This window comes from Prionailurus viverrinus, chromosome A3 (assembly GCF_022837055.1).
Source record: "Prionailurus viverrinus isolate Anna chromosome A3, UM_Priviv_1.0, whole genome shotgun sequence".
NCBI classification, from domain to species: Eukaryota; Metazoa; Chordata; class Mammalia; order Carnivora; family Felidae; genus Prionailurus; species Prionailurus viverrinus.
This window is the reverse complement of record NC_062563.1, coordinates 20,968,303-20,991,153: the sequence shown is the minus strand read 5'-3', so window position 1 is coordinate 20,991,153 and position 22,851 is coordinate 20,968,303. Positions and strand designations below refer to the sequence as shown.

The 22,851-nt window shown below is 52.1% G+C and overlaps 1 protein-coding gene and 1 long non-coding RNA gene across 2 annotated transcripts; both read left to right on the top strand.

The window, feature by feature from the left end:
• Positions 1-1,620: 1,620 nt before the first annotated feature.
• FAM83D (family with sequence similarity 83 member D) lies at positions 1,621-22,586 on the top strand. Its single transcript, XM_047852580.1, has 4 exons — positions 1,621-2,130; positions 13,573-13,740; positions 17,960-18,084; positions 21,155-22,586. Exons 1-4 carry the CDS (start codon positions 1,654-1,656, stop codon positions 22,143-22,145), a joined length of 1,761 nt encoding a protein of 586 aa, XP_047708536.1. The 5' UTR covers positions 1,621-1,653; the 3' UTR covers positions 22,146-22,586.
• LOC125162040 (uncharacterized) lies at positions 7,797-13,515 on the top strand. Its single transcript, XR_007150870.1, has 3 exons — positions 7,797-8,110; positions 8,771-8,910; positions 13,168-13,515. It is a non-coding gene; the product is annotated as an uncharacterized LOC125162040 (long non-coding RNA).
• Positions 22,587-22,851: the final 265 nt, after the last annotated feature.

The window sequence follows — 22,851 nt, the reverse complement described above, 5'->3', positions numbered from 1 at the left end:
TGCCTTACCGTCTTTCACCCCTCCACCCTGGTCCTTCTGCTGGTAAAATACTCTATACTACTTTACATTACTACAACACGACAGCAGGGGAGACCCTGGTTATTCTCACTTTTTATTTCCAGCAATAGGGGCATTGACGAGCTATGTGGCTGCACAGCCCCAGACTGTGGTCCTTGTCTTTGTCATCAGCAGAAGTTTGTTGGTGTCTTGAAAGAGGGTAGAGAACCGTGCTCTCTTGGATCCTCCTGGGTCACATTTATGAAGAAGCACTTTACAGTTGTGTACTTACTTTCTCATTTACACAAAGAAAATGTGGCCTGAGAGCTGACTATTGGATTTAGTGCTGTGGAGCTCCTCATGACCTTGACAAGAGGCTTTGGTCGAGCAGGGGAGGCACAGCCCCTTCGACTAGTTCAAGAAAGAATGGGAGGAAAACCGGAGACGGCAAGTAGAGACAACTGATTTCAGGTTTTATGCTATAAAAATAAGCAGAGAAATGGAGAGGAAACTCTAGAGGAAGGTCAAGAGAAGGTTGATTTAAGATGAAAAATACTCCAATATCAGTATGCTGAGAGGCATGAAGCAGTAAAAGAAGGGAAATTGATGATCCGGGAAAGAGCATTGCTGTAGGGATATAGGTTAGTAGCAGAGGGGCTGGAAGCTAATGCCCCAATGGAAGGATCGGTGTTAGGCTCAGGGACAGTTCATTGGTAGTAACAGAAGTCCCAGCAAGTGGGAGGAGATGTAGACGGGTAGGTAGATGTGGTGGCAGCATGTGGAAGAAGTTCTCTCTGGTTGCTTCTATTTTCTCAGTGAAATACGAAGCAAACGCTAAGAGTAAGAACGAAAGGAAAAGGTAGGGTGACTGAGGGAAATGTAGGCTAGCAGTCAATCTTAAGGATCCACTTGAGACTGAATTTAAGGCACAGACAGCTTGGGTAAGTAGTCTTTCCCCCAGGACCGTAGGGCTGCCCAGGTGCGGGGGGAAAGTAGGTGAAGAGTGGGGTTGAACCAGGGTTGGGATTTTGCCAGGACAATAACTTGATGGGCCGAGAAAAGGAAAAGCTACCTGAAGGTGTAATCAAAGCCAGTATTTTTTGAACGGATTTACGAATGATTTAAATGCAGGGGATTACGGAGACAGGACTGGTCAGTCACACCCAAGCCCGGCGTGAGAGCCCGGGAGCAGCGCGGCCAGCAGGGGGCGCGCTAGGATGGAGGGGGCCGGACTCTCAGGCTTCAGTTCGGGATCCGCTACCTGCGCCGCGGCCGGGTCCCTGGGGCTCGTTACTCCCTCTCTCTAGCTGACCCTTAAGAGCTCGGCTACCCGCAGGCCCGGAGCAGGAGCAACTCATCAGCGCAGCCGTGGAGCCGCCACGTTGAAACTCCACGGAGCGACCCCAGAGTTTGGACTCGGCCGCCGCCGGCAGCCAATGCGGAGGCGCGGGGCGGGGCCGGGCCGCGGAGCAGCCAATAGCACATCAGGGGGAGGGGCCGTGGTGGCGTTCGCAGCGCCTGGATTCCGCCGTTAGAGGTGGCAGCCAATGAGAGGGCCGGGACGCGGGCCGGTTAGATTCAAAGGTGCGTATAAAGCTGCCGGCACGCCCGCGCTTCGCCGACTCTGCAGCGGTCCTGTTCTGTCCGGACTTCGCAATGGCTCTGCGCCTCGAGGGTCCGGACGAGCTGCTCGCCGCCTGCCTGTCGCCGTGCGGGCCGCCCAACCCGGCCGAACTGTACAGCGAGGCACGGCGCCTGGCGCTCGAGGAGCTGGTGGCGGGCGGCCCCTGTGCCTTCGAGGCCTTCCTGCGAAGAGAGCGCCTGGGCCGCTTCCTGAACCCGGACGAGGTGCGCGCCATCCTGCGGGCGGCCCAGAGGCCCGGTCAGGAGGGCGCGGCGGCAGGGGCCGAGGACTCCTTCGGCTCGTCGCACGACTGCTCGTCCGGCACCTACTTCCCCGAGCAGTCGGACCTGGAGCCGCCGCTGCTGGAGCTCGGCTGGCCCGCCTTCTACCAGGGCGCCTACCGCGGCGCCACGCGCGTCGAGGCGCACTTCCAGCCCCGCGGCGCGGGCGCCGGCGGCCCCTACGGCTGCAAGGACGCGCTGCGCCAGCAGCTCCGCTCCGCGCGGGAGGTGAGCGCCCCGCCTCGGGGCCCGGGGCGGACGGGAGGCCCTCGGAAGAATGGAGCGCGGGGCCGGGTGGTCCCGGGGGCCCCCGACTCGCCCCTTCTGCGTGGCTTCGCTCGGATCACTGATCACTCGGCCGCTCGTTGTGTCAGGGACGTGGGGGGAAGCTGCAGTCCTCAAGGAGGAGCATTGTGGCCGAGGTCCAACTCCTGACATTCACATCCCCTGGGGGAGGGGACCAGAAATACTTCTAGTTCCACATTTTAGTTAAAAGCAAACGAGAGTGCTAATTTTCCTGGCTGCCAGCCAACACTGGATCCCATCTCCTAAGAAGTAAGTGCGTTACCTAGGGAAAAATTCCAGAAAGATTGTACCCAGCGACAACTTTGGGGCTTAGGAGTCTGTTAATTGCTAGTCACCGCCGCGTGTCTTATCTTGTAGAAAGCCAATACATTCCAGTGGTAAACTGAGAATCCTGCCTCTTTCCGTCCTGCCATTGACCAGAGAAATTGCTCTCTCTCTCTCTCTCTTTTTAATGCTTATTTGTGTGTGTGTGTGTGTGTGTGTGAGAGAGAGAGAGAGAGAGACAGCGACAGCGAGTTGGGGGAGGGGCAGAGAGAGAGGGAGACAACAGAATCCAAGCAGGCTGCGCCGGCTCTGAGCTGCCGGCACAGAGCCTGATGGTGCTGGAACCCTCCGACCGGGAGATCATGGACCTGAGCGGAAGTCAGACACCCAACCTCCTGAGCCACCTAGGGCGCCCCAGGAAATTGCTCTTTCTGTGAATGAGACGGGCAGATACCCCTGCTTTGGGTCATCTCTCTTCCCAGTGGGTTTTGGTGCTGTTGTCTTGACTCTTAGAATGGGTGGGGTGGGAAATCTCGACTGCAGCAGGGTGCTGGGTACCTAGGGGTCTGCGAGAACGTAGCACCAGGTGAGTGGGGTCGGAGCCGTAGTTAGCTGCCTTAGTCTAGAGCCGTAGTTAGCTGCCACCTTGCTTGCTGACTGGCATAGTGCCCATCTTCCTAGCGGCCACCCGTGCCAGGAACATGGCAGGTGAAACCCCAGGCCATGGTTAGACTCAGGAGGGCTGGTACCTGAGTGTGTCTGTGGCTTATGATATCTGCATCATTCTGGCGGAGACAGTCAAGCCCAGGAACAAGCCCGGATTCTCACCAGTGTTCTTGATGCTGCCTGTTCCTTTCCTGCTGGTGGGGTTGCAGTGGGTAGAGGGTAGTGTGGGCTAGGGCTTTGCTTTTGGGGGAGTAGGTGCAGGCTCCAGCTATGCTGGTATCAGCCGTGCAGTGCTTTGGGTGTGCTGACGGTCCTTTTGAGGGAGCAGACACTCGAGGAGAGTAAGAGGATGGAAAAAGGCCTGATGGTGGGGTGCATTTCCAGGCTTGCCTCCAGGAGGGAATTTGGGCACTTGCAACTTGAGAAAAAGCAACGAATAGGTCTCCGTGAAAGAGAGGAGAATTGCCCTAACCTCTTGCCCAGCTCCACTTCTTAGTGGTAGTGAAGGGATTCTGGAGCTAAGGCCAGAGGGAAAGCTGCCTGTCGACTCATGTGCTGGCCTTAGAAGGGGCTCGAGGCTGGCCCTCAGCCACCCTTTTGTCCTGGGGGCATTCTGTAATACTGGCATTCCAGGGTAGAATGTCCTGCCCTGTTCTGTGCCCCAGTCCAGCCACACACTCACATCTTTGAGATGCTGTATTTGGAACCTGGGTGATTTTAATGGTGAAAGGTGGTACATTACCTTTAGATCGGATTAATATTTTCAGTGTCTCTGCCGGATGCCAGATTGCTCGCTCATTTGGCACCTACCACGTATTGGATGCTGTGCCAGGGGCTAGGGGCCACAGGTGAAGGGCATGATGCTTGCCGGACACTTGAGCGTTGACAGTCTGCTGGTGGAATGGGTGGGGAGGTTGCTACAGATAGAGACATTGGAGGAAGAAAGAAAGCAAGCCTCAGGAGAGGTGGTGACCTTGGATCTGGGTCCAGGAGAATGCGTGGGACTTGCCAGGCCAGAGGGTAGAGACTGGCCCAGAAGTGTGAAAGAACGTGGCATGTTTGGAGGCAACCAAGTTCCTCACAGCTTGAACAACGAGTAGGCAGGGTTAGTGGTAGAAGAGGAGGCTGAAGGGGAGGCTGGAGCCGTGCTTTGCCCGCTAAAGAGCACTGGGGAGCCATTGAAGGTTTTGAAGGAGGAGCATGATCAAATTGGCATTCCTGAGCAGTCATTCTGGTGGGAGCACAAGGGAGCCCGGGTTAGAGAGGGCCGAGGCTGGTGTGTGGGGTGCTTGTAAGGAGGATGCCATAGGGATCTAGCGACCAGAAGAGGGTGTGTGCTAAGGCAGTGCTGGGGAGTTGGGCAGGGGAAGTTTTAATGGCAGGACTCGGTCATTCGTTGGCCTGGGAGGGAACAGGAGAATGAGCAAGGCCAAGGAGAACACGGGAGAGGCAGGGTTGGGGAGGACAGAGGTTTTTTTTTTTTTAGCTTGGTGGGCAGTGAAGCTACCAAATTAGGAGGAAGAACAAGGCCGAGAGTGGGGACCCGGAGATGGGTTGGATTTGAGACATGCTGACCTTGAGGCCTCATCCCCTTTACTTTAAAGAATACGATAATGCTCTGCGAAGCAGGTAGTCCCGAGGTAGGTGCGGTTATCCCCACTCCGCAGGTGATGGAGCTGAGGCACAGAGAAGTTAAGTTGCCCCGAGGTCACATAGCTGGGGAAAGACAGAGCCAGGACTCCCAACTGAAGTACGGCGGCCCTCAGCCCCCGACAGCCCCAGCGCTCGGCCTGGTGCCGTGTAAGGATAAGGCTCTGTCTCCGTCCTCAGGTGGACAGGGCCTTATGGGGGTGATATCATAGGGAGCTCACCGGGTGGCCCCACCAGAGCTGCGGCTCGGGGTAGAGTTGCGCCTTGTGTGCACAGGAGTGGCTGCGTCACTCTGGCTGCGTCCTTTGAAGTTCAGTCCCTGTGACAGCAAGGACGCTGACGGTGCCGGTCCCGGGCTGTCTCAGGATGAGATGAAAAGCTCTTACGCATCTGTGTCCTGATGGTATGCTTGAGCCCCTGCAGTGGGTCAATTTCTGTGCTGCACCCTTTACCTGGAGTCTCCCATTGAACCCTCCCACTGTTAGGAGGAGGCCACAGGTAAGAAAAGACCAGGCCCAGAGAGGTTAAGTAACTTGCCCAAGATCACAGAGGTAGCCCGTCTGCCTAGCTTCCAAGCCCATGCTCGCAATCTCTGCTTCCCGTGGATTCCCTGGCATGAGGGAGGATTGGCACCTTGGCAGTTTTCAGCGACAGGCTGAAGGTTTTTAACAGTTTCTGAAGATTGGGACTTTTTATTTCCTCCTTGCATAGCCTATAAACAGGAAAATGACTAGGACGGGACGAATACTTCCTGTCCGTTTCGGGAAGATTGGAGTGGTCAGGATACAGGCCCAAGAAACCGGGGTCACCTGGGAAATGGAGGTGTCTGATCCTAGCTTCGCAGCCTGGATGGAGGGTTTTCGGACAGGTTTCATCCTCACCTGGGACCTGGGCCGCATGCAGGGTGTCTGGTGCGGTTGGCCGGGAGAGGAGAGGCGGGGCAGAAGTGACAAAATGGTCTGAGCGATTCCGCCTGCCTTTCCAGCGAGTTCTTGTCCCAGAGTAGGTGTGACTGGGGCTGTGAGTCTGTCAGGCCCTCCGCTGGCTCAGTTTCTGAGCGCCTTTCAAAGCGTGGGCATCCTGCCTCGTGAGTGAGGGACGGCGTTGAAAACACACATGATGTATGTGCGGCCTGGCTTCTGAATGCAGGCTGACTGCTGACCTGGTCGAGCTCCACCAAAGCTGGAGGAAATACTGCTTTGGACCCGAGAGCCAAGATGTTGGCTTCCCGAGGGAATTCTAGAATAATTTTGAACCGAACAGGATTTTTCCCTGACACACCTACTCTGGAGTCTTTCCCTACATTACTGAATTTGTCGAGGAGTCATTTTTCTCTTTGCCTCTGCTGCCCTGTGAATCAGCGTGTGGCTGGGCCCCGCCTCCCCAGGGGTCCGGTGGGAGTGGAGACCTTCCCTGGACGTGCTGCGTGCCCTCACTGGTGATGGGTTTTTGTGCTGGCCCTTGGGGTATCTCTGGGTTTTGAATGGGAGTTCATGGGCAGAGCCCATTCTGGAGGTTCCACACTCCTCAGGCATCCTTCTTACCAGCTGCCCGTGTTCCAGAGAGATACCTGCGCTATGACGCGCCCTGGGGCATCCATTTGATAACCTGAGCATTGGGAGAAGCGTCACTGTGTTGACGAAGAGTCCTGCCAGGAGTGGCTGCGGAGAAATCTGGCCGAGGCCCCTGATGTGCATGTGGATGCATCAAGAGAACTAAGGTGCTCCTGATCTTGTTTAACGCTCCTCTGGGTTTCAGTAGAATCTGTGCAGTGATCAGTTCCTGCTCCGGATGCCCCAGTCAGCCCCGGGGCGGGCTTTCTCAGCATCACTCTGCCGTGGATGTTTTGGACCAGATCACGCTCTGTCTTGGAGGGCTGTCCTGTGCCTTGGGTGCCCAGCAGCCTCCCCGGGCCCCGCCCACCAGACGCCAGAAACACCATCCTCGGCCAAGAGTCATGATGTTCAAAAAAGTCTCCCGAGAGGGGTTGGGGAGGATAGGGAGCTATCGCTTAAAGGTTATAGAGTTTCTATTTGGGGTGATGAAAACCTCTTGGAAACAGATAGTGGTGATGATCGCACAACGCGGTGAACGTAATTCATGCCGCTGAAAATACACTTGAAAATGATGAAGATGGCAGGTTTATTATCTATTTTACCACAATTTAAAGAAATTGCCAGATGTCCCCTGGGGAAGAAAATTGAGAAGCGCTGGCCTAGAAAGCCTGTCTGATGCACAACTTTTAGGCTGTGCCTCACCAGACAGGGTGGCTGCTTTTTATCTCTTCCTTTTGGTTTTATGAGTCAGGTGAAGGAGTTTGGAATTGTTAGCCACTTCATTTCTTTCTTTCTTTTTATTTATTTTTTATTTTTTTTAAGTTTACTTATTTTGAGAGAGAGAGAGAGAGCATGAGCAGGGGAGGAGGAGGAGGAGGAAGAGAGAGAGAGGGAGAGAGAGATTCCCAAGCAGGCTCTGCACTGTCAGTGCACAGCCCAATGTGGGGCTCAAACTCACGAACTGTGAGATCCGACCTGAGTGGAAACCAAAAGTCAGCTTAACCCATTAGGCCGCCCAGGTGCCCCTATTTTTTATTTTATATTTTTTCAAGTAGGCTCCACGCCCAGTGTGGAGCCCAGTGTGGGGCTTGAACTCGTGACCCTGAGATCAAGACCTGAGTTGAGATCAAGAGTCAGACACTTAACTGACTGAGTCGCCCAGGTGCCCCTCTTTTTTTTTTTTTTTTTAAATTACAGTAAAATACACGCAAGTCGATTTGCCATTTTATTTTATTTATTTATTTTTTTTCAACGTTTATTTATTTTTGGGACAGAGAGAGACAGAGCATGAACGGGGGAGGGGCAGAGGCAGAGGGAGACACAGAATCGGAAACAGGCTCCAGGCTCCGAGCCATCAGCCCAGAGCCTGACGCGGGGCTCGAACTCCCGGACCGCGAGATCGTGACCTGGCTGAAGTCGGACGCTTAACCGACTGCGCCACCCAGGCGCCCCTCGATTTGCCATTTTAACCATTAACTGGCCTTGAGCACATTCACATCGTGTATCCGTCTCCACCATCTGTCCGCAGAATGGTTTCGTGTTCCCTGACTGAAGCTCTGCCCCCGGGGAACAGCCACTCCCACTCCCTCCTGCTCCCGGTCCTGTAGCCACCTTCTCTGTCGGCCTGTTCCTTCCTTCACTGTTTCCAGCTGGCGTCCATCAGGCAGCAGGGAAGCCACAGGATCGTCCGGATTCCTTTACAGATACAGGATTATCCGGATTCCTTTACAGATACAGGATCCGTTTGCTCGCCAAAAAAGTACTGGGTATGCGGGCTTTCTAAAGACACTGATGCAAACGATGTAGCCTCTGGAGGGGAATTTGGCCATATGGGGCAACACTTCAGTTGTATTTACGCATCAGCCTAGCAACTCCACGTGCGTGTGTCTGTCCCAACGATAACACTGGCAAAAACACGCATAGACTCGTGTAGCAGGCTGTTTGCGGCACTACTTACCATAGCGAGAGGCTGGGGGAGCTGAGATGTCCTTCAGTAGAACGGATGCGTCCCCAGAGTGGAGTCCTCTGAGGCTCTGAGAAAGCAGTGACTAAGTGTCTAGGGCCGCACCGACCAGTGAAGTCACCGTTAGCCACCAGTGGCAATTTCAATTTATATGCATTCAAATGAAATGTGAAAAACTCAGTTCCTCTGCCTCACGAGCTACATTTCAGGTGTTCAGTCTCCACTGGTGGCTAGCGGCTGCTGTGTGGATGGCACAGACCTAGCACGTTTTCCTTCCTCTCAGAAGCTTGCATTGATGAGCACTGCTCTAGAACAGCGTGCATCACATTCTGCCTTGTAATCTACAGGGGGATGTGAACACACACACACACACACACACACACACGTACATAATACACATTCTTGTTTATAGCAAACAAGTATGTACATACATGGGCCTAAGGCAGATTTCTTTATATTCAAGAAAATGGAAGAGGAACCAAAAATGGATTGAAATGATTGTAATGCAGAAGGAGGAAGGGAAAGGAGAAAAAGGGAAGGGACAAGGACGGAAGCTAGGTGTCTCTGAAAGCACCTGTTTTGTAAATCGGACGTCGGAGCCAGGTAAATGTTTTACGTAATTATCAATAACTCAGAATGATAGCCCCCTAAGTCCCCCAAGCCCCTCTGGATGCTTTTCTTTTTCTTTCTGAAAGCCCAGCAGGCATGCGTACTTCACGCTGGAACACGACAGCAGCCATGTGGCTGCCACCGTGGCCCGCGAGCTGTTGGCGCGCCTTCCCGCCTCCCGGGAGAGCCGCTGTGCCAGGCTGCGGACGGAGGCCACGCCAGCACCTTAGTCCGGCACTTAAATGGTTAATCGTACACTGACAGCCCATGAAACCGAGAGAAACCAACTCACACAGGCAAGATTAGGATTAACTGTGGACATTTGCTTTGTTTCTAAATCCGGAAGATAATGCCAAGTTAACTTAAAATTTTTTTAAGACATTTCAAGGAGATCGTTTCTGTTCTATTTAAAACCTGTAATGAATGGGGACAAAAGAGGTCTCTTGTTTTTGAGCGAGACCATCTCCAGAAGAGTAGGTGGGAGAGCACGGGGGACCTGGAGGAAATGGGTTTGAGAGCCATGTGGTCCGTGCGAAGAATCCAGTTGCTGGGCTGGCACTGGCCAACCACCCCCCCCCCCCCCCCCCGGGCAGGTTGACGCATCATTGAATGTGCGCAGACCTCTGGCAGAATTCCAAGCGTGTTGCACACGTGTCCTTGCTTTGTGGCTGTGGGCGGGAAGGGAGGGAGACCGTGGCGGACTTGGGGCTAAGACACACAGGCTGCCTTGTGAGGGCTTCCTGTGTGCCAGGAGCCGTCGGGTGCCCTCTCTGGACTGAACCCACTGCAGCCACTACTGGATCGGCAGTAGTATTTGCAGGCGACAGGAGGCAGCGACACTTAGGTACCGCGCCAGCGGGCACGGGGTGTTCGAAAGCGGAGGAGCTGGCTTCCGCATCAGGTCCACCTCTACGGCCTGTGCTCCCAAGGTTTCCCGATTTAGTCCGTTCTGGGTTAGTCGGCGGGACCACCTGCAGAGAGAAGGTGCCCATGTGCTACGGCACTCCAAACTTCCTGAACGTTCGTTCTGTGAGCTGTTTCGTGTTATTAGTAATCATCCTCTGACGGGCTCCATCCCATGTCCTTTGCGAAATATTCCACTGGTCCCTTCAGGATGTATTCCAAGCTCTGTCCCTTGAACACTGAACCTCAGGCTTGTTTGGAATAATATTTAACCCTCTTCTAATAGGTGGCTCTAGAGTCGCTCAGGCCGGGGTTGAGACACCAGCTCCTGCATTTGTTTAAGAATATCCCTACGAATGAGTCACCTAGCCCCTCCAAGCTTTATTTTCCTTATCCGTAAATCAGAGATAACAATTACTGGTGTTTTGAAATCTCTAGATCTCTCTTTAGAGCTTTTGTGCAAGAAAGCAAATGGAAAAGCTCCTAGGTCACGTAAAAAATGAACGTGAGTAGAGTCTCTGCTTGTCCCCAATACACAATAGTGCAGTGGTTGCTACTGTGTAACTGTGTGTGTCATTCGGTCCCTTGGTTTAAATCATCAAGGAGTAGTTGCAGTGACTGTGGCGGTGGTGGGGGGCACCTGTGAGGATGGTGTGGGGCTTGACACAGTCACGGCTGCTCTAGATGTGGCTGGAGGTGTGCAGGAACTATGGGGTACCGGGCTGGCCAGAAGCCAGCTGGGCTTCTGGAGGCTAGATGTTTCCTCCTGTAATGACTGATTTGCACAGAGTTGCAGATGGGGGTTGACCTGGAATAGACTCTCAAAAGTCACCTCTTGCAGAGCTTTCTAGCCCTTAGAGATCGGGCAGGCTCTTTGCAGCACAAGCTGGGGTAGGCAGTGCCCACAGTGGCCGTGTGGGGGCTTGATGGGCACAGGATGCCCGCTTTCCAGATGCGTCTCTCCTTTGTCCATCCCGCATGATATCTCAGGGAGTGACAGCAGGGACCGGTTCCAAGTCTGGGCATCCTTGCAGGGCCCGGAGACCTGTAGCAGGAGCCCCAGCACCTGGGAGACGGGTCCGGCCTTGGAAAGCAGACACTTGGCTGGCCAGCGAATGAGTCCAGGCCATTGCTGAGCTCAGTGAGGAGACTGTCCCTTGAGAGATTGGAGAAGCCCCAGGTCTCGTTGAGTCTGCAGGACTTGGTTGCACGGGGCTGGAGTGGGGAGAGTACAGGAAAGCGGGGTAGGGTCTTGAAGGAGGGAAGGTCTTTGTGCTCCTTGCTTTCCTGCGCAGGGCTGTGCCTCCGTCACAAACCTTTCAAGAGTCCCGCTCTAGTAAGAGAGGGAGGGGATGTTGGGTACAGGGGGAAGTTAGGGAGGGAAGCACTTGCACCCACCTTCTTAACACCTCGCGTTCAGATCCAGTTATTTTCAACACCCACAGGAAAGGCTGGGGCTTTAACACCAACTAGTGAAACCAATAACAAATTAGAGACTTACTCACCACCTAACAAAGGTGGCGTTTGTATTGTTTGGTTCAGTGGTGAATCAAAGCCCAGTTTGGCAGGCCCTGCTCCTGGGTCCCTGCCTCCAGCAACCCTCCAGCCCTCTCTAAGCCAGCCAGCTGGGCAGGGTTTTCTGTCCCTCCCACGGGGAGTCTGGGTGCACGTCCATGCGCCGCCTCTGCCCCCATTGGCCTGGGTTTCTTGAGGACAGGGACGGACCCTGGATGTGTCTTCCTCCAGCTTTCTCTCGTGAGCGCTGCACTCATTCCTACACGAGTGTGTTCAAAACCTCTGTGGAGGTGTCACCGCCTGGTTTCACCGCCTGGCTCACCCGTCTGTCTCTCAGTCCTGTCCCGCTGCTCCCCGTCACGCACACTCTCCGTTCCGGCCACACTGGCCCCTGCCCCATCATTCCCTGTCTCTTCTGCCGCCACGTGGCTTCAAGACCCTCCCCATCACTTCTCCCCTGTCAAGACTGCGCCCTTCTTCGTGACTCAGCTCAAAGGCCCTCCCCGCCAGGAATCCTTCTCTGCTCTTGTAAACATTTGAGTGCCTGGAGCGCGTCTACCGCAGCTTGACCGTCTCCTGCCTACCTCCAAGTTCCCGTGATGTGATTGCCTCGTCCGGTGTGTATCATTCGGCCCCCCTGCGTGCGTGTCTTCCTTTTGAGGACAAGTCCGGTGTCTGTCACATTCTGTAGAGCTGTCTTTTCTGCCTGGCCCAGGCTTCGGCCCGCCATAGACTCTGAAGAGGCGTGCCGGCCGCAAAATGGAACGCCCGTTTCATGCCCGAGCTAGGCCCTTTCTGTCTTTGTCCCCTGCAATCCTGACAGCAGCCCCTTATGTAGATGCTGTTACTGTCCATCTCTTCCAGAGAAGGAAACTGAGGCTCCGCAGCATGCCTCGGGTCACACGGTGGTGAGCTGCAGAGCTGACATCTGTGACCAGGCCTCTCTGCCTTTTGCCTACGATGCTGTGTGACCTGGGGGTGGATACAACTCCAAATAAGATGCATAAAAGCACGTGGGAGGCCGTGAACTTCTCGAGGTGCACCAGTTCAGAAAAATCACGTGTCTGGGGGGGTTGAGGCAAACCCTTCCCCGGGGAATAGCTCGACAGCTGGGGCTTCATCAACACTGGGGGTGGGGGGCGGGGATAAGTAGCCAGAGAGAAATGGATCTTCCCAGACTCCTCATAGCAGTGACTTACCAGGAGCTGGCCTTTCAAGGTCTCTCCAAGGTCGCCTCCTGGTAGGCGAGACTTGGGGTGTTGGAGACAGAGCACGGGATCTCCTGTTTGTCTCCGTTTGCTTCTTGAACACCCACGTCCTTGAGGGGTCATGACTGTCGGGTACCGTCTTGAGTCCTCTAGGGTCACAGAGATGAGTCTATCCCATTCCAGGGCCTCCGTCCCCATAGAGGAAGTGAGACCCATAAATAAATTACCTTAATGTTCGAAAAGGAGTTAATGTGGTCCTAAGAGACACTAGTTTTCACTGTTGAAGTGAGGAGGAGGGAGACCCCCTTCCGGCCCAGGCTGCTGCAAACCGTGGCCCAGGGAGCCGTGGCCTTAGCTCGGGGCCTCAGCTCTGGCTTGGTGTGCAGGGACTTGTACTGAGCCTGCACATTCTGACACCCCACATCCTTGGAGGGATTTCGCTGAGGGCCCCACTCTTAAACTTGCAAAGGGTGTCATGAGAGGCTTGGCGGCTGGAGCGGTGCCTCCCTGTGGTGAGCTGTCTGGACTGGCGAAGGGAACCCGCGAACAGACACTTGAGGGAGTTTTGTACCTTGTGCTTCATGTAACGTAGTCACTCAGTTCTGACCACATGCCTATTTTGCAGACGCAGGACCAGACCTTGGGAACGACTGTAATTTGCTTAGGGCCGCATGGCTGAGGCATCTCGGAACTGTAGTCTGATGCCGAGTGTGGAAGATTGAGCAGCAGGCATGAATGGAGTGCTGCCGGGGAGGAAAAAGGACTGGTCCGAGGAAGCGTGGAGGACAGTGGCTAGGAGGCGATCGGGAGGGTCAGCTGGGCCAAACCAGATGTGGCCTGAGTGTCTTTGGAGAAGGAGGTGTCTGCGGCTGGGGGCAAACCGATAGTGCAGAAGGAGAAGGGAGGAAGGATCCCGTAGGGTGGGGATCCTTTCCCGGCTCGGAGATGGGCTCCAGAGTCTGGACGGTGCACCGTAAACTGGTGTTCCCGTGAGCCAACGGCTTGCTCTTCCCTCTGCCTCACGCCATAGGTGATCGCGGTGGTGATGGATGTTTTCACGGACATCGACATCTTCAGGGACCTACAGGAAATATGTCGGAAACAGGGAGTCGCCGTCTACATCCTCCTGGACCAGGCTCTGCTCTCGCAGTTTTTGGATATGTGCATGGACCTGAAAGTGCATCCTGAAAAGGAGGAGGTTTGTGTTCCATGTTTCCAGTTTCTCCTTAATCAGCAGTAAGACTGAGCATCTGTAACCTACATGATCTACATGATGGTGCGGGGTGGGGCGGGGGTTGGATCCCCATGACACGAGAGGCAGCGGAGGCTGTGGCCAAAGCCATTTGTCTGAAATCTCACAGAAAAGAAACCACACAGCCAGGTTTCAAACCTTGGCCTCCCCTGAACAGCCGGGAGGTCGGCTGTTGGCCGCACGGGGCTGCCTTGGAGGCGCTGCTTTTGACAGTAGCGCCGGCCCGGCCACCGTTGACGGAGCCCCTGCTCCGTCCTTGGCACTGTCCTGGGCTCCTGACAAGTGTTAGGCAACTCCGTCCTCACCGCAGCCCTGCCGGGTAAGTACCTGTTTCAGCGCAGACGTGGTGGCACAGAGAGCCCGGGGTCTGCTGCTGGAAAGGAGCGGGGGTGTGCCTCCCTCGCGGTGGGCCTGCCTCCAGCCCCGTGTTCCTGATCACTGTCACATGCTGCCTCTCTGTTCTCGCTGCTGTAAAATTAGGCTTTTCATGTCCTTTGCTCTGAGCATGACAGTAATGCAAACTGAAGTCTTTAAATGTACGGTTACATAACTCAGCCAGCTTGTTCTCTGTAGCAGAAAGAGGCAAGCAGCATCGTCGTATTTGTTTTTCATCTTTTTCAATTAAGCAGCTTAATGTGAGCTGTGAGCTTTGGAACTTAATTCATCCACTTGGCTCATCACCTATGTGAGCACCTTCTCTGAGCCACTTAACTGTTCCAGGCGCTGGAAATAAAGCAGTCAGCAAACCGAACAATGCATTGGGCTTCGGTACTATAGGCTGCTTGCAGAGTGGACATCAGCGCATCCCCCCCCCCTCCCCCCCCCGTTGTCAAGTAATTTGGTTTACAAAATTTGGCTATTCGACTTCCCCCACAGAGTTCTTGGTGGTCGTTTTCCCGAATGGGGAAACCGAGGATCAGGTTGTTGCTAACTTATCACAGCCGCTACAAAGCAAATTCCTGGTGGAGGTAGAATCGGAGGTTGGAGCCAGGATGAAATGAGCCAGCCGTGTGACCCGCACTCGGTTAAAGTACGAGGTCAGGGGGACCCAAGGCAAATGCATGTTAGGCGTGGAAAAGCACGTTGTCACCTGAGCAGACATTCAGCCTGTGACTGCTTTTACACAGAGCCAGGGGAAGCGATGGAAGATGTGCTGTTTGACTCTGAGGCTCTCTCTGCAACGAGGGCTGTGTGCCAGCAGCAGGAGAATCACAGAGTGGCTCTGGCCACAGCTCTGATCGTGAGATTGGCTTAGAGACGATCCAGTTATCGAATCCAGCATTATTTACCGACTCGCTTGCACAGTGTTGGTTGTTGCCTCGAGGAGGAGTCGAAAGGAAGTCTGTACCTTTGGCCTCAGCAGTTCTTGTAGTGTCTTTTTTTTTTAAGATTTTAGTTTTTTTTAAGTAATCTCTGCACCCAACACGGGGCTCGAACTCATAACCCTGAGATGAAGAGTCGCATGCTGTACTGACGGAGCCAGCCAGGCGCCCCAATTTTTGTAGTGCCTTGACTTCTTCCTAGAGCAGCACCGTCTTCCCTGGCGGCTTCTCTCACCAGGACGTGTCTGTTGGTGAGTCTGTACCCTCCCCCAGTGGGGGCTGACATCTGCCATGCCCTCGCTCTGTGGCTAGTTCTGGACGCTGGGTGTCCTGTCTGTGGGCACTTGGTCATGTGTTTGTGCGTAGGCCCTCAAAAGCCCTTTGACTGCAGTCACAGAGGCCTGTACGACATTTGGGTAAGCACCGACGGAAAAGATGCAGAAAACTACACCTAAATGTGCCCACAGTGACATTTTTGAATGCTTGCTATTATATGTGGATCCTTTGAAACCTGGGTCAGGAATCTGTATCTCCTCCAGGAACCCCCTGCCCCACCTTGCTCCGGGTGCACCTCTATGGAAGGTCCTAGTTTCTTTGTTTGTTTAATTTTATTTTGAAATAGTGGGATTCTCAAAGGAATTAGCGGTATAATATAAGGAGTTCCTGAATACTCTGCCCAAATTATCTAAATGTTAACGTCTTATAAACCTCTGTGCAAATTTCAAAATTGAAAAATAAATTTGATATAATACCATAATCTACAGACCTTCTAAGTCTCACTGATCATTCCACGAATGCCCTTTTTCTTATTCAGGATCCAACCCAGGACCGAATCTTGCATTGAGTTGTCCTATCTCCTTAGCGTCTTCTCATTTGGAGCTGCTCCTCTGTCTTTGTCTTTTAGGGTGTTGGTGCTTGGAAGAACATTAGCCAGTTTTCTGTAGGATTTGGGTTGGTCTGATGCTTCCTCATGGCTAAATTCAGATCATGTTTTGGTAAGACCACGGAAGTGATGTTATGTCATGCCATGGTGTTTTTGTTTTGTTTTATGTTTTTATTTTAAAGGAACAGTAGGTTCAGGGCGCCTGGGTGGCTCAGTCGGTTAAGCGTCCGACTTCGGCTCAGGTCATGATCTCGTGGTTTGTGAGTTCGAGCCTTGCGTCGGGCTCTGCTGACAGCTCAGAGCCTGGATCCTGCTTTGGATTCTGTGTCTCCTTCTCTCTCTCCCCTCCCCGCTCATGCTCCGTCTCTCTCTCAATTCTTTTTTTTTTTTTTTTTTTAAATAAAAAGGGAACAACAGATTCACAGAAGTTGCAAAGGTCATACATAGAGGTTTCCATGTGTCCCTCGCCCGGTTTCCCCAATGGTTACATCCTATGTGACTTCTAGTACAAAATCACAGCCTGGAATCTGGGGTTGGCACAACATGTGTTGACAGTTCTATGCCATTTTATCACATGTGTACACCTATGGAACCCCCCCTGCCATCAGGATCCAGAACTGTCCCACCACTGTCGGGATACAGGACTATTCTATCACCACAACCATCTCCTTGCTCCCATTATGGTCCCATCTATGCTCCTCTCTGTGCCCTCCTCCTCGTTTTTAACCCCTGGAAACCAGTAATTTATTCCCCATCTCTATAATTTTGTCATCTAGAGAACGTTCTATAAATGGAATCATATAGTATATGACCTATTGAGATTGGCTTTTTTTCATTCTGCATAACGCGCTTGAGATCCATCCAAATTATTGTATCAATTGTTAGTTCTTTTTTGCTGCTAAGGAGTGTCATGTGGTGTGGTTGTGCCACAGTTGAACTGTTCACCCGCTGAAGGACTTTAGGATAGTTTCCAGTTTCTTACTATGATGAATAAAGTTGCTGTATTTGTGCACAGGTTTTTGTGTGGATGTAGGTTTTCACTTCTCTGGATGATGTCATACCTTGTTTTTTGAATCACGCATTACTTTTCTCTCCCTTAGTCCCTAAAGGTAAGGAACATGCCTGATCCCCCTATTGTCTCAAGGCTCAGCACACGGTAGGGACTTTCTTTGCTTATGGAATGAATGAGAGAATCAAACAAAAATCTTAAGCATTTAATTTGAATTGTGTAAGGTTTCTAAAGGCATAAAGCTGACGCTGTCCTGATTTGCTCCAAATAATGCAGATCGTCTTAGTGTTTTACATACCATCGGATATACATTTATGCGGGTCATTTTACAAGGATGATTACGCACTGTGGGGCCCCAGCGTATTACCGGAGTACCTTTTTGATAAATTCGTAGGAGATGTGACATTGTTGGTGAAGCCACATGTGATGTGTGCCAGCCTCAGAAGTCCCGTGTTAGAGAAGGCTCGTCCTGTTCCCCATACTGAGGATGGCATGGGGGTAAGTGAGGGTGGGCTGTTAGTCATTACTGATGCAGTCAAATAAGAAAGTAGGAGAAATATCAGCTTAGCTTCCTTAAGCCTTCGTTAAAATGCTATTTATTATTAGTGTGTTTTCTTTGCTGATTTTATCCCCCACATTCTGTTTCAATGTCATTTCTTGGATTCTGTCCTGTCAAAGAACGAGTGGCTCTTCTTTGAGAGCACATGTACCCGTGAACCAAGAGTCTCACAAGTCCGTGTGAGAACAGGGCACACGAGAAGATGGACCAAGTGAAGTGACATTCGTCGAGTTCCGAGAACTGCTGGCTAGTGTGCGTGTGTGCCGTTACCGAAGGGGACGGGGGACCGCTCCTTTGCCACCTAGTGCGTCTTTTCGGGAACTGTAGATCAAGCCCTCTGTCGTTTGCTCACTGGCCTGTGTGTTTCTTTTTCCCCCATTCCCCGCCGACAGCTGATGACCGTCCGGACTATTACCGGAAACACTTACTATGCGAGGTCGGGGACTAAGATAGTTGGGCAGGTTCACGAGAAGTTCACACTGATTGATGGCATTCGCGTGGCTACAGGCTCCTATAGGTAAGTCTCTAGCCTGCCCGTGCTTGTGACTCTGAACTTTGCAGTGGGTGCATGCTGGATAAAGGAAAAGCTGCTTTTCCTCTCAACGTGAGCCTCCGTGGCCGGGCGTTCTGGTAGGTGTGCATCTGTGCGTGTGAGGATGTCAGTCCGAGTGGCCTTTTGCAGGAGGTGGTTGGGGGGCGGGTCACCTCCCCTGCCCTGGGGGGCCACGAAACTAAGGCGTGGATGTTGAAACTTGCCTGGAGCCCCTGCCAGGCCTGCGGTGGCCAAACTGGGGTTACCGGTGACAGGAGCAGTCTCAATTCCTGTTCCTTGGTCCCCCCCGCCCCTTGTCCCTGTTCACTTGCAGGTAAGGGTCATCACAGGTCTCAGCGTCAGTGTGGAGGGCAGAGCCGAAGCTGTTACCTTATGCTTAAATCCTTCACCTTCCGTCAAGCCTTGTAACTTAGTGCTTTAGTCTAGAAAGTACTGATCCAGGTTTCTAGCCCCACCTTTGAAGTCTTAACTTGGCAGTGGTATCTTACAGTAGAGTGTCGTCGAATAGAGGGTGCAGATGATTGGATCATTGATTTTCACGAATCTCCAGAAGTTAAGATGCACCGTGTTTACTTACGTGGCTCCAATGGCAGTGTGTCTGTGCATTCGATCGTCTGACGGTGTGCGTGAGGCATGTCTTGAGTTTAAAAAAGAAAAACTCATTTTTGGAGAAACGCGCATTCCCGAGTGATGATTGTGTCAGCCCTGGCAGATGTGCAAAAGGTTGTGGAAGCTGAGGGGGTCAGATCAAGAAACTCTTGGTGCCTTTCTTTTCGGACAGTACCATCATTGCTCAGAACAAAATTCACACTTCCTCGAGACTTCCTTTCATAAGACGTTTATAAATAACAGGAGGAGACTAGATTTTCACCCGAAGCAAGCTTTATCTGCGTAAACAAACTTAGTCCCAAATGGTTTTTGGCCATCCTGAAATATCAAATATAAAAATTACCCTCTGCAAATGAGGATGATGATGATGATAGGTTGTTTTTTTTTTAAGTCTATTTATTTATTTTGAGTGAGTGAGACAGAGAGACAGAGAGATTAAGTGGGGGGAGGGGCAGAGAGAGAGGGAGACAGAATCCCAAGCAGGCTCCGCATTGTCCGCATGGAGCTTGATGCAGGGCTCGAACTCACAAACCATGAGATCGTGACTTGAGATGAACCCAAGAGCTGGTTAACCAACTGAGTCACCCAGATGCCCCGAGGATTATAGCTTCTATTTGTTGACGGTATTTCATACTCCTGGTGTTGGATAGGTGTCTTGTTTGCATGATCTCATTGAAGGTTTTCAGAATCTTTCTTCTGGGGCTTTGAAGGCAGTTCTCAAGGTAGAGACAGAGCTGACACTATGTTTCATGATCTCTCATTTAAAACATACTATTCCTTTTTAAAAATTTATTTAATGTTTATTAGTTATTTTTGAGAGAGAGGGAGATGGAGTGTAAGCGGAGGGGGGGGGGGGTAGAGAGAGGGAGTTACAGAATGCGAAGCAGGCTCCAGGCTCTGAGCTGTCAGCCCAGAGCCTGACACGGGGCTCGAACCCACAGATGGGAGATCACGACCTGAGCTGAAGTCGGGCTAAAGTCGGATGCTTAACCCACTGAGCCACCCAGGTGCCCATAAAACATCCTATTCCTGATACAAACTTCTTTATCAGTGGGGTGATCGGGAGTGCAGAAAGCTAGCTCAAACTACTTTATGCAAAATAGAATTTATTGAGTTCCATAACTTGGGAGTGTAGTAAGGTGCAGTTGGTTTTCAGTTCAACTTGACCTGGAGGGCATACATTGATCAGAATATTGTCCCCTGGTCCTGCTTTTTTTCTAGTTGATCTTTATTCTCAGTCACACTCTCCCTTTGAAGGCAAGGTCCAGGCTTATTTACGTAGCCTTTAGTATCTCTCCCAAGGAGAGAGACTTTCTTTCTGCCTGCACTGGCATTAGTCCTTGAAGAATTACTTGGTCCTAGCTAGGTCACGTGCCCATCCTGGGTAGGTCCCCGACCCAAGTGGGTGGGATACTCTGGTCAGCTTGGGTCATATGTCCACCCCATTGTGATTGCAGGAAGTGCCTAAGAAGAAGGCTGGGGTGGATGGGGTTCTATTACTAGAGGAAGAAGGATGCCTGACAGGCAGGGCACATGGCCACTAATCAGCCCTGAATGTGCTACTGTCCCCCATTGAAAATGGCAGCACTGGCAGCACCTGGGTGGCTCGGTTAAGTGTCTGACTTTGGCTCAGGTCACGATCTCACTGTTTGTGAGTTGGAGCCTCGCGTCAGGCTCGCCGCTGTCAGCACAGAACCCACTTCGAATCCTCTGCCTCCCTCTCTCTCTGCCCCTCCCCCGTTTGCTCTTTCTCTCTCAAAAATAAATAAATAAACATTAAAAAAAAAGGAAAAGAAAAAGAAGGGGCACCTGGGTGGCTCATTTGGTTGAGCTTTCAACTTCAGCTCAGGTCACGATCTCACGGTTCCTGAGTTCAAGCCCCACATTGGGCTCCGTGCTGGCAGTGCAGACCCTGCTTCGCATTCTGTCTCTGCCCTTCCCCTGCTTGCATTTTCTCTCTCAAAGTAAATAAATAAAAATCTTAAAAAAGAAAGGAAGAAAATGGCAGCATGGGAGCAGGTAGTAAGGAGCACTGCACTAACAGTCCTTACGTCCTGGGGTCTAGTCTGCAGTCTAGACCAGCTTCCCGCTGGGACATCACTAGCTAGTTTCATCACTTCTAAAATCAGGGTGCTTGCCTAAATCTTTTTGAAGCCCTTTCTAGTTTGTAGAAACGCTGAGGCTGTGGATGTCTAAGTCTCAGTGTGTTGGTTAAACAGTTGGCCTTTTTCTTTCTGTTACCGCATACATACGTTATGTATGGGGTTGGGGTGTTGAATTTACACTGAATGGTGGGTATGCTGTCACCAGAGTTGTGACTCCTGGAGCAGGATATCTAGGCTTTATTGTTCATTTTGACAGTGAGTAAACTAAGAGTGCTCATGCTTACCAGCTTCTCTTTGTTTGTTTGTTTTTAATCCTTAAGTTTTACGTGGACAGATGGCAAATTAAATAGCAGTAACTTGGTCATTCTGTCTGGCCAAGTGGTTGAACACTTTGATCTGGAGTTCCGAATCCTGTATGCACAGTCGAAGCCCATCAGCTCCAAGCTGCTGTCTGACTTCCAGATCAGCGGCAAGTTTGACCATCTAGTGGACAGTAAACCCCTGTCTAAGGAGCTCACGTTGGGCGGCCTGCTGCGCCTGCGGCTGTCCCGGCTCTCGAGCACCCCCAAGAAGGCTGAGCTGGGGTGTGAGGCTCCCGCTGAGGGCAGGGCAGAGGCCAGGCACCAGAACTGCGAGTCCTCCACCGTCGGCGATGAGGACGATGTCATCAGCTGCCAGGACAGACCACAGGGCGGGAGGAGGACGACCAATGCGGCCACCCAGACGGAGCCAGGAGAGGAGGTTCCAGCAGTGAGCACGAGCGACGCGGGGACACAAGCCAGCGTCACCACGGCATGTGCCGGGACCCAGACCGCGGTCACCACCAGGGTCGCGAGCTCCCAAGCTGCGGTTCGGTCCACGTCGGCCACCACCCAGACTGACGTGGACGAGAATGTTCTCTTTTCTCAGGGCACCCAGTCTAAAGAAGGGTCACCAGTGTCCAGGATGTCTGTGTCCAGTTCTCCCAGTTTGAGGTCTTCCTCCTCTCTGTCTTCCCAGGGCTCTGTGGCGAGCTCCCTGGGCTCCCAGACGTCCAGCAGAGCCCCTGACTTTGTCCCCGCTGGACACGCCAAGTACTGGGGCGCCCCCCACTTGGATCTGTGCTTGCGAGACTCCTTTAGGAACTTGAATCAAGAGCGCCAGTTTCACTTTGCTGGTATCAGGTCCCGGCTCAACCACATGCTGGCCATGCTCTCCAGGAGAACATTCCTTGCTGAGAACTACCTCGGTTTTCATTCCGGAAACGTTGCCAGAGCATCAGTGAATCTCCTGGCTGTGAGAGACACCGCGCTGTATCCCTCCTACCAGTGACTGCTCGGCGTTCAGCGCCTCCTGGTTCCATCAGGCGCGTGGTGCTGATCCACCGAGCACCCTGCTTTACAGTTTGTTCACCTGATCTTTGGTCCCCTGCTCGTCTCTGAATTCTATAAACTGCACATTATTTTATGTGCTTTTATCCTGTTCTTGTCATGTATAAACCAGGTGTTGGTTTTATGGTCGAAACACTATGGGTACAATTTCTTTGCACGACTTTAACATTGATATCTCTTAAAGAGAGTGTTTAGGGGTTCTCAGGTTCATTCAGGTAAGAGATAAAATGGGTGCTGTGCTTTTTTAGATTTGTGTGCTCTTCTGTTTTAGAGATTTGAACACTAGGTCTTATCAAAATCCTGTTTAGAAAAAACTTTCTTATTGTCTGTCTCTTCTTCAGGGTATCTGTGTTCTTAGGATTAAATAAATACAACCAACTTGTGTTTGGTGATGGCTTGAGTGTTATTTTTCCCCGCTGACACTTTTCTTTTTAACCCTAGGAGTGTGTCACAAGTAAATGCACATAACAGCAATTTCTGCAGAATTTTTTAATAGTGTTGGGGTGGGGAAGAAGTAGATGACCCAGATTGTTAAGAGAAAATACCCACTTAAAAGTTAGAAGACCTAAAATAAGTTTCAGGGTCATGCCTTCCTTAGGGATAGGAATGTTGGTGTTACTAGCCGTATAGTTTGAATGAGGGAACTT

Coding starts and splice junctions, on each gene's coding strand:
- FAM83D (XM_047852580.1), top strand. CDS start 1,654: ATGGCTCTGCGCCTCGAGGGTCCGGACGAGCTGCTCGCCGCCTGCCTG. Junction 2,131..13,572: donor AGCTCCGCTCCGCGCGGGAG/GTGAGCGCCCCG, acceptor CTCACGCCATAG/GTGATCGCGGTGGTGATGGA. Junction 13,741..17,959: donor TGCATCCTGAAAAGGAGGAG/GTTTGTGTTCCA, acceptor CCCCGCCGACAG/CTGATGACCGTCCGGACTAT.